The following is a 15,647-nucleotide window of genomic DNA, read 5'->3' as shown; positions in this document are numbered from 1 at the left end:
AAAAAAATTATAAATAATTCGGTGCAACTATATGTGAGCGAAAAACAGTTATTTCATAATCCCAATTATAAAAATTTTCAGAAAATGTATCGAAATTACATACTTTGAAAAGAGAAAAAATCCCTTAATTAGAATAGCTTTTGTAATTGTGTAATTACTCTTCTAACATTCAAATTTTTTATTCATATCGCAATATACACTAGTGTAAAAAGTTCTTTGAAACTGAACTGTATGTTTATAACATTTAGTAACGCCATCTACCACTCAGAGGGAAACTTGTCGCAGCTTCAACAAATCCGATTTTAGATTGTACACCTTATCAAAGATTCGTGGTCATCAAAAGCAGCGGCCTCACTCCGACTGTTCCGACTGATTTCCGTCGCATCAGCTGTTCCCGTCCGCCGGAGCTGAGCAGAAGAAGCAGGAGAGACGCGCAGCGGCGCACAGAACACATCAATCTTGTCGTCGTCTATAGCGTAGTTACAGCCCGTCCGTACAGCAGTAATACGACCTGCGAATGTCTGCATGTCCAAAAATGCAACAACAGGCGAACGGCGACGGCACCACTGCTTCGCCAAGGAAGAAACAACGTACGTCTAACGTAGCAACGAATGATCCGATATCGAAGGTCACCGTGGTACTCGGTGCACAATGGGGCGACGAAGGCAAGGGAAAGGTCGTGGATATGTTAGCGATGGACGCTGACGTCGTCTGCAGGTGTCAGGTATATTTGTTTCTTTCTTTTATTTCTATATTCATTTCGTTATTCATATTATCTAACTTCGCGTCACCAACTTTCCGCTTCTCAACTTTCCCGATATCGGTTAGCAGATGACTTTTTCGCGAAATATTTTGTGCGAAATGTCCATAATCATGATGAACGTCATGTTTATTTTAAGCGTTGGATTTTCATTCAGGAAGACGAACGATATTTCGTTTTTTCGTGTGTCATTCTTCGACGACACATCTGGGTGAGATTAAGGTTAGCTGTACAAGTCATGCTTTCGAAGATGCAAAGAAAGTTATTCTGATTTCTACGCATTCGTTGCCTCGCGATTTGAGCGACCAATTTGTATCCCAGTATTACGCAAAATACGTATACTAATCCTCCTGTTGTTTTTTTTACCATTTTATTTTTAGAAGTAAATGCATGTCACCTGACCCGCGAGTATTACAAACACATTTGCTGTGGCAATATAACCTATATCTTTTGGCGCCCGATATTACATAATTGCGATGGTCGTAAGCGAAGCTTATTTTTGAGGAAATCTCGTGCGAAATTATCGTCATTTGTATCTTTTTGTAAACCGAGAACATTGCATTATATTTAATATTCAACACGCGCTCAATTTTTATCGTGTTATCAATGAAAGTGAGTTTTATTTTTCTTATTGTTATTTAATGTTTTAATATTGCAAATATGTATTTTAATCATATATTATAATTAATGGTAATATTTCATAATTAATTACTCATTATATGAATAAGTTTAGTTAAATATGTTAGTTATAAAAGAATTAAATTTAATATAGCAGTCTATACATATATATATATATATATATCTATTTTCTTATCTTTTGATTATCTTTGATAATACACAAGCAATATAAATCGTATCTAATATTCGTATCGAGATTATGATGCTATTTCTTGTACATTTAAAAAAAAATTTTTATATATTTTAATTTGAAATTCATTAATTAAGTCATGATAGAACTTTTTTCGTCATAAATAATAGCAAGCCCTATTTCTTCAAATATTAATGTAATTTCACAGGGAGGAAATAATGCAGGGCATACTGTAGTTGTAGAAGGTGCTGAATTCGACTTTCACCTTCTGCCTAGTGGAATAATCAATCCCAGATGCAAATCCGTAATAGGTAATGACTTCTTCAAATCAACAAGTAAAATTTAATCACATTTATATCCTGGTTTGTGCTTAAATGAGTGACAAGTCTCTATAATTATTTTTCCACTTATTTTAGTAATTAATATAAAATAATGGATTATAAAATAATAGATAATTTATTAAAATAGATGTATATGATTATTGATGTGCAAAACAGATAATTATTCCACTTATTTATGTTATATAGATTATTCGTGTCTCTAGATGTATATTCATATTAAATCTGGATCAATTCTATTAGATATTGCAGATCATATATCGTACAGTTAATATTATATATATTTATTCATTTGGATTTATTTCTGTTCACAGGTAACGGAGTAGTGATTCATTTACCTGGCTTGTTTGAAGAATTGGAGAAGAATGAATCTAAGGGACTTAAAGACTGGGAGGACAGGCTTATAATATCAGATCGGGCACATATAGTGTTTGATTTTCATCAACAGGTGGATGGATTACAAGAATTAGAAAAAGGCACACAATCACTGGGAACTACAAAGAAGGGTATAGGACCAACCTATTCAAGTAAAGCTGCTAGAAATGGACTTAGGATTGGGGATCTTCTTGGAGATTTTGACAAATTCTCCCAAAAATTTAATACCTTGGTTACATCATATCAAAAGATGTTTCCTGCACTACATGTTGATATTAAAACTGAATTGGATCGTTATAAGCAGTATGTATATAGTGCTCATATATATAATCATCTCATATGTATAAATATATGTATATATATATATATATATATAGCTTATAAATATATATACATATATATTGATATATATATACATATTATACATATATTATTTTATACATATATATTATACATATATTATTACATATTACACGCATATACATATATTATAATTATATGTATATATATTTGTAAGTTAATATAAAGGTAAATATTTTCATAATATATTACTTACGATATAACTTTTCTTTTTGGGTAGATATTCCGAACGTATCAGGCCGTATGTGAAAGAAACTGTACAGTATTTGCACCAAGCTTTAAAAGATGGTAAAAAAGTTTTGGTGGAAGGTGCAAATGCAGCAATGCTAGACATCGACTTTGGAACTTATCCATATGTAACAAGCTCGAACTGCAGTATAGGTGGAGTATTAACAGGTCTTGGTTTACCTCCTAACACAATTGGTGAGATAATCGGTGTCGTGAAAGCTTACACTACCAGAGTCGGCGATGGACCATTTCCTACAGAATTATTAGATTCTACTGGAGAACTACTGCAAAAAAGAGGCCATGAAGTTGGCGTGACTACAAAACGAAAAAGACGTTGCGGATGGCTCGACTTACCACTACTAAGATTCACAGTGTTGGTTAATGGGTATGTATAATACCAGAATTCTGATCTAAAGTAAACCCATTCACTAAGGAATAATAAATAATCGATGATGATTACCTTTTTGTATTCAACTTTAGTGATCTCTTTTATTTCAGATATACGTCTATATGTTTAACAAAATTGGATATTTTGGACACCTTACCGGAAATAAAAGTATGTATTGGATATCGGTTAAATGGAAAGGACATAGATTATTTCCCAAGCAGTACTTCAGAATTAGTAAAAGTCGAAGTTGTATATGAAAAAGTTGATGGTTGGCAGTCTACCACCGAAGGCGTGCGATCCTTGGATAAACTGCCTTCGAATGCACATAAATATATACGAATCATAGAGGAATACTTAAACGTGCCAGGTATAAAAATGTCTTTGTACTTCATAGATGATAAAATATAAGATAGTACTTTCTTACTTCTTTGAAATAATTTAGCAAAAACAAGGAATACATCACAAAGCGCATTATATAATATATTAATATATATAAATACGATATATTTTGATCAAAATCTTTTTTCCTCCGATGATATTTTATTTGCATACATTTATCTTAAAGGAATGTAAAGTGCTTAATCTACTGTATATTATCTACATGTAAATTTGTGACTGAATTAAATATAAGAAAGAATTTTTTGTTACAGTCAAATGGATCGGCGTAGGTGCAGGTCGAGAGAGTGTAATTGCCCTCTGACGATATACAGTTCACAAAATGTTACTTAAAAAACGCACGATATTAAATGTATTATTAATTTTAATTTTACCTTTAACATTTTTACAATGCAAAGCTGATAAGCGCACACAAAGAGAAAGATTTTAACAATAAGTTTTCAGTGAATGTAGTATTATTGTTGAATTTAAGTGACACTGAATGTACACACATAACATTGTACAATGTGAATGTTAGTCATTTTGTAGTCAGTATCAGCGTTAACGAGTGAGCCGAAGATTATCACAAATGTTCGTTATATGTTATCTATTTTAAATAGCTCTATTATAGATACATATATATATATATGTATATATATATATGTGTGTGTATACATTAAGGCACACTTGTGTTATTTGTCAATTAATGCCTTCAATTTTATCATTTTATGTTTTAATTCATCCTACTGTGTTATAGAAAATAATTTGCCAAATACTAAGTTTTTAATAATATATGCCTATTAATAGAGTAAACGTGCTGCCACATTCTTGTTGAAAAAGTTAAAATCTGCAAAGTAAAGATTGATATATTTATTAAAGATTTTGTTTCTCTCATTCCATTGGCAGTGTAGTTGCATATGCATAGAAAGCGCTAATGTAGCGCCCACTGCTGAACTCAACATAACCAATACACGATACGTGTACTAGTCGAGTGCAAGTCGGAAACTTGTGGCACTGATCGGTATAAAATGTCTGCCGTCATGTCTTATTAACGGAAATGAGGAAAGTGGCAAGAGTCAACAAAGTTTCACTAAAATTATTGGCGCAAAAGTAGGTAAAAGGTGAAAGTAACCTATATTGTAAATTTGATTTCAAACACTTGGTTAATTTCCTGTTTTTACGAATCATCATGAGAAGAATTTCAATAGTATACAATGAAAATATAAAATATTACTGATTTTTATATTTAAAAATTCCCATGGAAGTAAAAATTAGAAATCAGGCGAAAAAAGAGATGGAGAGGAAGGAGAAAGTTTGATATTATTCTCTAAATGGTTAATAGCTGTGAGAATATAATATACACTTTGAATGTATATAATTATAACAATGTGAATGTTATATTATTATTACTACGTTAAAAAGTCATATTAATATCTTTTCAATAGCATTTGGCATATTTGTCTAGGCATATTTGTTTGGTCTAAAATTATTTGGCATGATTCTCATGGTTTGTTTTGAATGCGCCAAGTAGGACAACTTAAAATATGAAAAGACTCTGACCAACTTGATATATATATATATATATTTAGAAAATAATATTAACAATACAGTTTTACAAAAGGAAATTCTGGATGTTTGGTAATACCCTTAAAAATTCCAAAGTCACATATTCGTGCAGATTCTCCCATATCAAGATTATTTAACTTATTAACATCTTCTTGTTGAAGTTCCCAGTCAAATAGTTGTATGTTCTCTTTAATTCTTGTGGGATTTGTGCTTTTTGGGATAACTGCTATATTCTTTTGAATAATATGTTTAAGTAATATTTGAGCAGGAGTTTTCTTATACTTTTGTGCCACTTCCAATACAATATAATTTTTCAATAAATCTGGCACAGTATCTGCTTTTCCTATTTGATTGATAAATCCACGTGAACCCAAAGATGAATATGCTGTTACTGTAATATTGTTGTTTTTGCAAAATTTCACCTGTCACAGAGTACAAAAATGTATTTTTTATTCACTGTGTTGTATTTAAAAGTAGATTATTATATCAATTATGAAGAGATATTCGTATAAATAATATAGAACTTACCAAATCATTCTGTTGGAAATATACATGCAACTCAATTTGCAAATTTGAGATAGGCAGTTTAGCATTGGCCAAAATTTTCTTTATCTGAGAAATGTTAAAATTTGATAATCCAATTGCTTTGGTACGCCCTTCTAACACTTGTTTTTCCATTGCAGTCCATATTTTCAAATGATCTGTGTTGATATCAATTTTTATTTCTCCTTTTTCATTATAAGGATGTAGTTCTTCCCCAGCATCTTCAAATGTAAATGGAGTATGTACCAGATACAAGTCCAAATAGGTCAATTGCAAATTACAAAGTGATCTTTTAATCCATTTTTCTATGTCTTCTGGTCTGTTACCACTAGGTGGGACCTAATAATATATCGCCTATATATTATAACTATTAACATAATTACTATATTAATGTATAAAAGTTGAACGACATACCTTTGTTACAACAAACAGTTCAGATCGATTAATTCTACCAGAGTCTAACCATCTTTTTAGAACGTTGCCGATAGCACGCTCGTTTTGATACACCGTAGCTGTATCTATATGTCTATATCCTGCTTCCAAAGCTATATCTATAGCTGTCTCCAACTCTTCTTCACTTGCCTGTTATCATTATAATTTATTATACATTATTTTAAATTAAAACATAATTATTATAAAGTATTCGAATAATTTTAATTCAAATGAAATATCCCTTATATGTAAAGAGCAAGTAATTTTTTTGCAAACTTACATGCCAAGTCCCAAATCCTAAAATAGGCATTGTCTGTCGCGTTGGCAGAAGTACATCTGAATTTGACATCATATTCGAAGTGTCTTGCAGAAGTACAGAAACAAGACTCAGTGCAGATTGAGAGATAGCACCAGTAGAAATACCACTGCCCCACCATCACTTTTCTTTTTATACACTTTCACTCGTATCCTTCAATTTTATGTCGCAGTAATTACTCAACCAGTACGACAACTTTCAATGGCTACGTTTATTAAATACAGTCTTAACACATATTTTGTTTATACATGATGTTTAAAACGCAAATCGTAAGCCGTAAGCGGAAGAAAACTGCTTGTAAATAAAATTAGTATATAGAAGTATGAAGTAGGTCTACAACTCTAAAGTAGATCAACAACAATGAAATACAACTTCGTCAATTCTTAAATCTTTTCTGGTGTAAACAATTGTTGACTAGACCTACTTTAGATCATGGTACACGTCAGGGCGCAATTAAATCGCTAGATGTAAACGTAGCCAAACTTTTTTATATGACTGCTTATTCTGATGTATACTAATTTTGTTTACAAGCATTTTTCTTCCACCTATGACTTGTGTTTTAAACATTATGTAAAAACAGTGTACTTATCGAGATTTTATATACGATTTTGTTATACATAATAGTAAAATGTTCCTCAAAAATTATGAAGAATAGTAAAAAATTAGTTTTTAATATTTAAAAAAATGGTTGGATAACATTTATATTTTGCCAATATCTATTATTTTCATTTTGTTAAAAGAAAGAAAATTTAATATCGTATACAAGTTTAATCACAGTTCATTGTTAATTTTCCAGATAATATCCAAATCTTCCTAATGTATGTTTGTATTAATTGTGGAGCTGAATGCAAAGAGCTCTTTAGAAGATACTGTCCTAGTGTTCTTAAAGTTCTAAAATGTGTAAGTAAAACATTTTGCAACACTCAAATTCATATTACAGAGGTCACAGACTTTGCATTATATATTGCATTGAATATTTTAGGAAGAATGCGGCTTATCAGCTGACAAATACATTGAATATGATCCAGTTATAGTTTTCGTAGATTTAATTCTGATAGAAAAACCAGCTTATAGACATCTTCTGTACAATAGCGATTTTAAATCATATTGGAAATTGAGTGTTATATTATGGTTAGCCGAATCGTCGAGAGCTTGGTCTTCCTGTGAAACAAACAAGGCGGAATTAACCGCATCAAAAATAGATTTGGTTCATAACGACGCGTTGCAAGATGAATGTAATTTTTATAATTTGCTGTTACATACCGCGTTAGCCTTCGCGGCATTCGTTTGTGCAGTCGTTATAGTAACTGAATTAAAATGGTTTATTATCCGTGAAAAACCGTATAAATATAGCGTTAGAGATTTAAGTTACGCTCTGATAACTGGAGGCTGTGGTAAATTGCTTGGATTGTTGGGAATAGTGTGGAGGCATATAGCTTCGGGTCCATATTATATTCTTATTCAAGGTTACACAGTTTTATGTCTTTTAACTGCATACTCAGGTAAGAATCCGTTGTAAAAAGTACAGACGTTATATAAGACGTTCAATAGGTTTATTGCAACTTTAAAACTCATAACTTATATTTATAATCCATCTTTGATCTATAATTGTTTAATAATACATACAGTGTATCCTGTTCCCCTATTGCAGTTGTATGCAAGACTGGAAAGGGAGGATCTTTGATTGGGTTAATCTCTGGATTTCTATTGTATGGTTACATACATATGTACTTCCATCTCTAAATTGCACCTAGTTATTCCCAATATCACTCTAATATGAACGTATGACCGATAAAACCATAGTTTTTGATCAATTTCAAGCATCTTTAACAGGAAGAACACTCCAGCCCAAAACTAGTCTGTCAAAACCGCAAGAAAATAAATTACATACACTATTATCTTCCAACCAGGAGACAGAGCACACCATTCTACGATGACCCTGCAAATACATTACATGATTGTTTGATCTATTTGCTAAAGAATCGGCTTACAAATAATATATTTGGGTAAAACATCAATGTTAATTACTTTAAATGGCTAAAGGGACAGATGTTTATACAATAAAACAGGTGTTCATAATAATGAGAAAATATATTCTTTACCTGTCTGCTAGTTCTAGGTAATCTCGCCAGACGTTGACCGCTTAAGTCAAATAAACGTATTTGTCTATTGTCATGTGGTATTGCCACTGTCCCAGTGCTAGAAACTGACAATCGATTAGCAGCACTATCTCCACGTATTGTCGCTAATGGACTGCGTATATTTCGTAGTTCCCATACTTTTACGCTTCTATCGTCTGATCCAGATACGATTTTATCCTCTCGTGTAAAAACAGCAGATGTTACTGTTCTACAAAAAGGAGAGAGGTATACAAATTATTAATTTTCATCATTTAGTGTTACATAGGCGAGATACTGAAATGTCGATTAAGCTTGCTTTAGATGATCTATAATTTGCGATAGATTTCTATTATAATTTCGTGCACAGTATATAATACACAGTATATAACACAGTATATATCCTGATTCTTAGTTTTTTTTTTCTTAAGATTCTGTTTCGAATTTTATTATAAATTATAAATCGTCTGAAGTGAATTCAAAAAAAGAATTGTTAGCATTCTGATGGTAGTATACATACTCTGTATGACCTTGAAATACCGACACCGAGTGTATCGGTTCTCGGAAGTCCCACAACCGAAAAGTGTTATCTCTGCTGGACGTGACGCATAATCTTTGTGTATGATGAGTCGATACGTGAGTTAATTCTTGATCGTGTCCACACAGAGTATGTATAATTTCTCCAGTTTCTGTATCATATAAGTTTGCTGTTCTATCCCAAGAGGCTGTAACCAACTGCTCAGCACCAGGAAGCCAATCTGCAGCCATTACAACGTTTGTATGCCCGAAAAGTTCTCGTATCGGTGTTCTCAGAGTTGGAGGATCGTCTTGTTCCTCGTTATTACTAATTAAATTATTGGTAGTAGATCGTTCAGAACTGGCTACTGGAAGTTCTTCTAATGATGGTACTCTCTTTGGTATATCCCAATCGACAGCTGCTTGCCATACGTGAGCGGAATTATCACCGCTCGCTGATAATGCCAATTCTCTGTTTGGATGAAATCGGACTGAATTCACAGATCCACTGTGACCAATGTATTGTAACAAACATCGACCACTGTCTATTGCCCATATACGTGCAGTATGATCAGCAGAGGCAGTTGCTATGATAGGTTGACCTGATCTACCCACAGATACTTCCCATACACCATCACGATGACCCACATATTCTCTTTGCATAGTACTGGTCATTGATGGTGTTTTAAAGCTTGATACTATTTTACTGGTTTGTGCCTTTAATTTATGAGAAGCTTTGATCTTTTGTGCAGAATTTGCACCCATTGCTAGAAGGAAAACAATTGTTATTGTGTTTAAAAGTTGAATAATGTTGTTGAATTCAAATTGTCATGTAGTATTTTGCATTATTTATATAATGACTTATATCGTTATGATATTGTATCATCATGATGGAGACTTACACTTTTGCTTAGAAAGATTCTTTGTTTCCGGGTAATCCATAAGATCTCCAGGAGGTAAACTGCGTTCACCTGACCCATAGCATTCCCTCTCCAGTCTATCGTTCAAAATGTCAATCTTTTCCTGTACTACAATAAGACATAGACATCACATATATTACATAAACATAACATTATTTGACACATTTGATTGATGTTTATTGAGCGTAAAGCAAACACTTACATCCTAGATTTTCAGTATATAGCATTTCAAATTCTTTCTCAATCTGCTGAAAGAGATCATACAAGCGGCATCGCAAAGCCGGTGGTATAGGGCTATCTTCTAATTCTGAACGAAAACAAACATAGTGCAACGCAGTAGTGGGTTGCAACGGAGTCGAACCACTTTGACTCTGTTGCGACTGTAGCTCGGTATCTGTGCTGCTTTGTACGCGAGGTATAGAAATCCTCTTTGCCTTGCCACTGGATTTATTTCCAGTTGTGGCCGATGGTTCGCCGGGCATGACTTGTTACTTAACAACAACGATGCAAACAGCAGACAAACATGTTCCACCAGATTTCACTTTGTCGCATATGTTGTCGATCACTTGGACTTTAGAGTCACTGCATTATTGATCACGTATACCGTATGCGACTTGCCCGCAAAGTACATGGAGCAATTGATTAATAATTTTATCGACATTATCGAACGATACTTTTTACGTCAATTCATCGCCAAACTATCCAGTCGTAGTCGTGCGTTTTCCGTCTTCCCCGTATCTTATCGTGAATACAAATGTCAACCAACTTCGGTCTAGACGCAAACGCAAGACAGCTGTAGCAAAAGGTGGCGGTATATTTAAAAATATTTTGTTTTAATAAAATAGATATATATATATATTTTACAAAAACATATGTAATATATATCATGGCCTATGTATATATATATATATATATAGCTGCACTGATTATGAAATATTAAAAGACTATAGTTTTGCCATGAATTTCTCTTAATTGATTTTATTAACGAATAAAAAGTGATCGATCGATAAAAGAAAAGAAAAAATGGCTATAAATAAATTGAAATCATTCGGATTTGATCCCAATTATTTTAACAGAAATAGCTAAACATTCTCAATAAATTTAACAATTAAAGACGATTATATTGTACATTACACACTTTATAAATTGGTTTTTCAACAAGGATGTTGAAATGATACAAAGGATAAAAGGAAGATAACGCACGTGCGTCACTATTAAATTGTTGATGATATGCTTACGAATTTCTAAATATAACGAATTGTGTAAAAATGTCACGTAGCAAGCATTATACACATAAGTTGATATAATATTGCCTTGTATATATGTGTATGTTCTTTATGTTTATTAAAATAAATTATTAATAGCCCCTTTAAACAAAGTGACAACGCCATCTCTTGTCAAAACCATTGCAACATTTCTTTCGATATTTATCGATAATAGGTCTGTTCATATTTGGTCTGTTCTTTTCTTCTGCATCGCTGTACTGGTGCAATAAGTTAAAGTGAGACAAATATATACTTGTCTCACTCGAACTTATTGCACTAGTGTAGCGGTGCAGAGGAAAAGAACAGACCTATTGATTGAACTTTTCGCACTTGACTCTTCGGGCAAGAGCACAGGCTTTTGCATAATACATAATACATAACGCATAAGAGAATAAACCAATTAGTTTTCTTCATTTCCCTCTTCAGGACAGAAATGAAGAACTCTTCTTCTTCTTCGTCGTTTATGGCACAGGCATGAATGCCATTGGTCAGTGCTTACGGCCACTTGACTCTTTCATTCTTACTTTCTCAAGCGTTTGAATATGTGTCTGTCTCGTTTAAATGCGAAAGGTGCGAAAAGTTCAAGCAACATGAACAAAGTCTAAATATTTGATATTCATTAAAATCCATTTCCTAGGGAGCTTCAGGAGACGTCCTTCTATTGGATAGTTTTTGAGAATTTCCCTCAAATAAAAAGTATCGGCATCATTTTGCCCGCTGATGTGCTATACCGAACACACCATAAAAGTTTCCCGCCAAAATAGATGAGGCGCGTATGTGTTTATTTATTTGGTATGCCTCTGTGCATTTAATCGAATAATTTTGATCAGATATTTAAATATACTCGCACGATGGAAGGCTTTGATGATCCAGGAGTATTTTTCTCGGATAATTTTGCGATAGACGAGACTCATGAGAATCAAGTAAATCTCCAACATTCGAAAAAGAAATTTAAAGAATTTATTCGACAATTTCACGAGGGTAACTTCAATTACAAATATCGGTAATTATTTCAAATGTCTATATTCTTTTTGTATGTTCATATAAGATCTTAATTGCCTTTCAATACGAACTTTTAACATATTTATTCTAACATATTTCATTTCTGTTATGATCAGAGATACCTTAAAACGTAATTACAACCTTCGTCAGTATTGGCTAGAAATCAATATAGAAGATCTAGCGGCTTTCGATGAGCCCCTTGCCGAGAAAATTCAAAAACTTCCAACAGAATGTTTACCTATCTTGGAAGAAGCTGCAAGGGATGTCGCAGATGAACTCACAGCACCTCGGCCAGAGGGTGAAGAGAAGATGGAAGATATTCAAGTTTTGTTGTGTTCAGATGCACATCCAAGTTCTCTAAGAGGAATGAAGGTAAAATTATAATCAACAATTTACGCATAAAGAAAGAATGGATATATTAAAACTCAAATTTGCATGTTTGGATAAACTCACTCAGATACAGATGAGCCATAAAAGTTAAAGCATTGAATAAGTAACATATATATTTAATAATTTTGGAGATATGTTTTTAATAATATCTAATTATATATAATCATCTTACTGTTAAAGCCTGATATTGTCTCAAAGATTGTGAAGATTCCTGGTATAATTGTTTCTGCATCTGGTATTAGAGCAAAGGCAACAAAAATTGCGATACAGTGTCGATCTTGTAAAGTTACTCAAGTTAACATTCCTATTAAACCAGGTTTAGAAGGATATGTGTTACCTAGGAAATGTACGACGTAAGTTTTCCCAAAATATTTTATTATTGATATTTATAGTCACTTTATAATATATTTCTATATTATCTCAGGGTACTATCTTTTATTAGCAATATCTTTTATTTTTAGAGAGCAAGCAGGTCGACCAAAATGTCCTTTAGATCCTTTCTTTATAATGCCAGATAAGTGCCATTGTGTGGACTTTCAAGTTTTAAAACTTCAGGAATTGCCAGATCATATACCACAGGGTGAAATGCCCAGGCATTTGCAATTGTATTGCGATCGATATTTATGTGACAGAGTTGTACCTGGCAATAGAGTGCTGATTCTTGGAATATATTCCATTAAAAAGGTATCTAAAACAGGTGGCAAGGCTGCAAGCAAGGAAAAGACATTAGTGGGTGTTCGAGCTCCGTACATTCGGGTTCTGGGTATTTCTGTGGATGGAGAAAATACAAATATTGGTACTGATGGCATAATAATGTAAATTTAAGAACCAATTGTCCAATATCAAATAATTTGCATGTATCCTTTTTTTGTACTTCTTTTATGCAGGAACTCAGCCACCCGTCACTACCGAAGAGGAAGATCTTTTCACGCGATTAGCAGCCGATCCGAATTTATATGAGAGAATTGCGAAAAGTATAGCGCCTAGTATTTTTGGTGCGATTGATATAAAAAAGGCTATAGCATGTTTATTATTTGGTGGAGCCAGGAAACTGTTGCCTGATGGCTTGTGCAGAAGAGGCGATATCAATGTTTTGATGTTAGGTGATCCAGGCACTGCAAAATCACAACTGTTGAAGTTTGCAGAAAAAGTCGCTCCTATAGCTGTTTATACGTCGGGAAAAGGTAGCTCCGCGGCTGGTTTGACAGCAACTGTATCAAGAGACCCAGCAACTGTAAGTTGTATATTTCTCAATTATACTGTAGAGATTTTCATGATATTAAAAAATACTTCCCATGTGCAACATGATATATATACACACACACACACACACACACACACACACACATACACACACACACATATACATACATACATACACACACACATATATATATATATATATATATGTATATGTATATCACTATTTTCAGAGAAACTTTATCATGGAAGGTGGTGCAATGGTTTTAGCGGATGGTGGTGTCGTGTGTATCGACGAATTCGATAAAATGAAAGAAGATGATAGAGTGGCAATACACGAAGCCATGGAGCAACAAACTATTTCTATAGCAAAGGCGGGAATAACGACTACTTTAAACACACGTTGTTCCGTATTAGCAGCGGCTAATTCTGTCTTTGGTCGTTGGGATGACATAAAGGGAGAAGAGAATATAGATTTTATGCCAACAATATTGTCACGTTTCGATATGATATTTATTGTTAAAGATGAGCATGAACACAACAGAGATGTAACTTTAGCTAAACACGTTATGAACATTCATTGCAACGCTGGCCAGATCACAGAACAATCGGTAGAGGGCGAAATCCCTGTGCACATTCTTAAGAAGTATATTAATTATTGCAGAACGTAAGTGTACCGTGTCTTATCGCATGTAAGGCATGAATTTTACAAAGCATAACGTACGTTTGTCTCTTATTTTTTTTTCGTAATATAGACGCTGCGGTCCAAGACTTAGCGTAGAAGCAGGCGAGAAATTGAAGAATCGTTATGTAATGATGCGAACCGGTACAAGAGAACACGAGAAGGATTCCGAAAAAAGATTATCTATACCGATCACAGTCAGGCAACTTGAAGCTATTATACGAATGTCCGAAGCTCTGGCCAAAATGCATATGCAACCTTTCGCAACTGAAGTTCACGTTAACGAAGCTTTGAGGCTTTTTCAAGTATCTACGTTAGATGCTGCAACGTCCGGATCATTAGCAGGTAAACTGCAAAATTAGAAATATAATATTATAATAATTATAATTTAGTATAAATGATCATAGTAGATATCTATGTAACATATATTTTATGATATTAGGAGCAGAAGGATTTACCTCGGAAGAAGATCACGAAATGTTGTCTCGCATCGAAAAACAATTGAAAAATAGATTTCCTATTGGACATCAAGTATCTGAGCAAAACATAATAAAAGATTTTCTTAAACAATCGTTTCCGGAACGCGCCATTTACAAAGTTATACATACGATGATACGTCGCGGTGAGCTTCAACATCGTTTGCAACGTAAAATGTTGTATAGACTGCATTGAAGAATAACGGAAACATCTTCAATGTTACCATTATATAATATCATATTGTTGCGTTTTTGTACGTTACATAACTTCTTAACTATTTTAATACAAACTAATGATTTTTTACGAATTAATTTATGATAATTGTGGAAGTTCACTTTTAAACGGATAATGGGGGTGACTCTCGATTCTGGAAAATGAATAATTTGTTACGTATATTATTTACAAAAATTTTTTCAATTAATTTCACAACGTATTACAGCTAATTTACATCTAAAAATATTAGCTTTTATGTAAAGAAATATACAATATTTTTATATATTACTGAATATGTGACATGATATTTAAAATATTACATGAGCATTACCTTACCCTTTGAAAAATAAAAAGTTGAAGATTCTTCCGTCAGTAT

At 33.1% G+C, this 15,647-nt stretch overlaps 5 protein-coding genes across 7 annotated transcripts; 3 read left to right on the top strand and 2 right to left on the bottom strand.

Annotated features, from left to right (window-relative positions):
- The first annotated feature begins 337 nt into the window (after nt 1-337).
- On the top strand, nt 338-4,353 carry Adss (adenylosuccinate synthetase). 2 transcript variants are annotated; one of them, XM_011148214.3, is made up of 6 exons: nt 338-724; nt 1,777-1,879; nt 2,221-2,584; nt 2,862-3,254; nt 3,368-3,624; nt 3,908-4,353. In XM_011148214.3, the coding sequence occupies exons 1-6, from the start codon at nt 518-520 to the stop codon at nt 3,955-3,957; spliced, it is 1,374 nt and encodes a 457-aa protein (XP_011146516.1). In that variant the 5' UTR covers nt 338-517; the 3' UTR covers nt 3,958-4,353. The 2 variants fall into 2 exon arrangements, with proteins under 2 accessions (XP_011146516.1, XP_019698872.1); XM_019843313.2 differs by lacking the exon at nt 338-724 and adding an exon at nt 1,133-1,372.
- A 44-nt stretch (nt 4,354-4,397) lies between these two features.
- Arv1 (ACAT-related protein required for viability 1) lies at nt 4,398-8,571 on the top strand. The gene is made up of 4 exons (XM_011148210.3): nt 4,398-4,742; nt 7,286-7,389; nt 7,472-7,991; nt 8,141-8,571. The coding sequence occupies exons 2-4, from the start codon at nt 7,306-7,308 to the stop codon at nt 8,230-8,232; spliced, it is 696 nt and encodes a 231-aa protein (XP_011146512.1). The 5' UTR covers nt 4,398-4,742; nt 7,286-7,305; the 3' UTR covers nt 8,233-8,571.
- Nucleotides 5,182-7,109, bottom strand: LOC105187493 (alcohol dehydrogenase [NADP(+)]). The gene is made up of 4 exons (XM_011148309.3): nt 6,454-7,109; nt 6,156-6,323; nt 5,727-6,080; nt 5,182-5,620 (listed from the first exon to the last, which is right to left on the bottom strand). Exons 1-4 carry the CDS (start codon nt 6,523-6,525, stop codon nt 5,231-5,233), a joined length of 984 nt encoding a protein of 327 aa, XP_011146611.1. The 5' UTR covers nt 6,526-7,109; the 3' UTR covers nt 5,182-5,230.
- Wdr37 (WD repeat domain 37) lies at nt 8,026-10,835 on the bottom strand. The gene is made up of 5 exons (XM_025304848.1): nt 10,245-10,835; nt 10,025-10,150; nt 9,127-9,889; nt 8,592-8,838; nt 8,026-8,428 (listed from the first exon to the last, which is right to left on the bottom strand). Exons 1-5 carry the CDS (start codon nt 10,522-10,524, stop codon nt 8,306-8,308), a joined length of 1,539 nt encoding a protein of 512 aa, XP_025160633.1. The 5' UTR covers nt 10,525-10,835; the 3' UTR covers nt 8,026-8,305.
- Nucleotides 10,776-15,414, top strand: LOC105187419 (Minichromosome maintenance 5). Of its 2 annotated transcripts, XM_025304847.1 has the most exons (9): nt 10,776-10,847; nt 11,945-12,310; nt 12,426-12,681; nt 12,880-13,052; nt 13,161-13,495; nt 13,587-13,933; nt 14,133-14,566; nt 14,655-14,926; nt 15,024-15,414. In XM_025304847.1, the coding sequence occupies exons 2-9, from the start codon at nt 12,159-12,161 to the stop codon at nt 15,251-15,253; spliced, it is 2,199 nt and encodes a 732-aa protein (XP_025160632.1). In that variant the 5' UTR covers nt 10,776-10,847; nt 11,945-12,158; the 3' UTR covers nt 15,254-15,414. The 2 variants fall into 2 exon arrangements, with proteins under 2 accessions (XP_025160632.1, XP_011146514.1); XM_011148212.3 differs by lacking the exon at nt 10,776-10,847 and having other exon boundaries at nt 11,855-12,310.
- The last annotated feature ends 233 nt before the right edge of the window (nt 15,415-15,647 follow it).

This window comes from Harpegnathos saltator, unplaced genomic scaffold, assembly GCF_003227715.2.
Source record: "Harpegnathos saltator strain DR-91 unplaced genomic scaffold, Hsal_v8.6 scaffold650, whole genome shotgun sequence".
Classification (NCBI taxonomy): domain Eukaryota; kingdom Metazoa; phylum Arthropoda; class Insecta; order Hymenoptera; family Formicidae; genus Harpegnathos; species Harpegnathos saltator.
The sequence above is the reverse complement of the archived record's forward strand: the minus strand, read 5'-3'. Positions and strand labels throughout refer to the sequence as shown.

Excerpts from the sequence above, each read along its gene's own strand:
- Arv1 (XM_011148210.3), top strand. The coding sequence starts at position 7,306 with ATGTATGTTTGTATTAATTGTGGAGCTGAATGCAAAGAGCTCTTTAGA. Across the intron at positions 7,390-7,471 it reads TTCTTAAAGTTCTAAAATGT|GAAGAATGCGGCTTATCAGC; the intron begins GTAAGTAAAACA and ends TGAATATTTTAG. Across the intron at positions 7,992-8,140 it reads TCTTTTAACTGCATACTCAG|TTGTATGCAAGACTGGAAAG; the intron begins GTAAGAATCCGT and ends CCCCTATTGCAG.
- LOC105187493 (XM_011148309.3), bottom strand. The coding sequence starts at position 6,525 with ATGATGTCAAATTCAGATGTACTTCTGCCAACGCGACAGACAATGCCT. Across the intron at positions 6,324-6,453 it reads TAGGATTTGGGACTTGGCAT|GCAAGTGAAGAAGAGTTGGA; the intron begins GTAAGTTTGCAA and ends TAATGATAACAG. Across the intron at positions 6,081-6,155 it reads AACTGTTTGTTGTAACAAAG|GTCCCACCTAGTGGTAACAG; the intron begins GTATGTCGTTCA and ends ATATATTATTAG.
- Adss (XM_011148214.3), top strand. The coding sequence starts at position 518 with ATGTCTGCATGTCCAAAAATGCAACAACAGGCGAACGGCGACGGCACC. Across the intron at positions 1,880-2,220 it reads CAGATGCAAATCCGTAATAG|GTAACGGAGTAGTGATTCAT; the intron begins GTAATGACTTCT and ends TTCTGTTCACAG. Across the intron at positions 3,625-3,907 it reads GGAATACTTAAACGTGCCAG|TCAAATGGATCGGCGTAGGT; the intron begins GTATAAAAATGT and ends TTTTTGTTACAG.
- LOC105187419 (XM_025304847.1), top strand. The coding sequence starts at position 12,159 with ATGGAAGGCTTTGATGATCCAGGAGTATTTTTCTCGGATAATTTTGCG. Across the intron at positions 13,934-14,132 it reads TATCAAGAGACCCAGCAACT|AGAAACTTTATCATGGAAGG; the intron begins GTAAGTTGTATA and ends CACTATTTTCAG. Across the intron at positions 14,927-15,023 it reads AACGTCCGGATCATTAGCAG|GAGCAGAAGGATTTACCTCG; the intron begins GTAAACTGCAAA and ends TTATGATATTAG.
- Wdr37 (XM_025304848.1), bottom strand. The coding sequence starts at position 10,524 with ATGCCCGGCGAACCATCGGCCACAACTGGAAATAAATCCAGTGGCAAG. Across the intron at positions 10,151-10,244 it reads ATATACTGAAAATCTAGGAT|TACAGGAAAAGATTGACATT; the intron begins GTAAGTGTTTGC and ends GTCTTATTGTAG. Across the intron at positions 9,890-10,024 it reads GAATCTTTCTAAGCAAAAGT|CAATGGGTGCAAATTCTGCA; the intron begins GTAAGTCTCCAT and ends TTTTCCTTCTAG.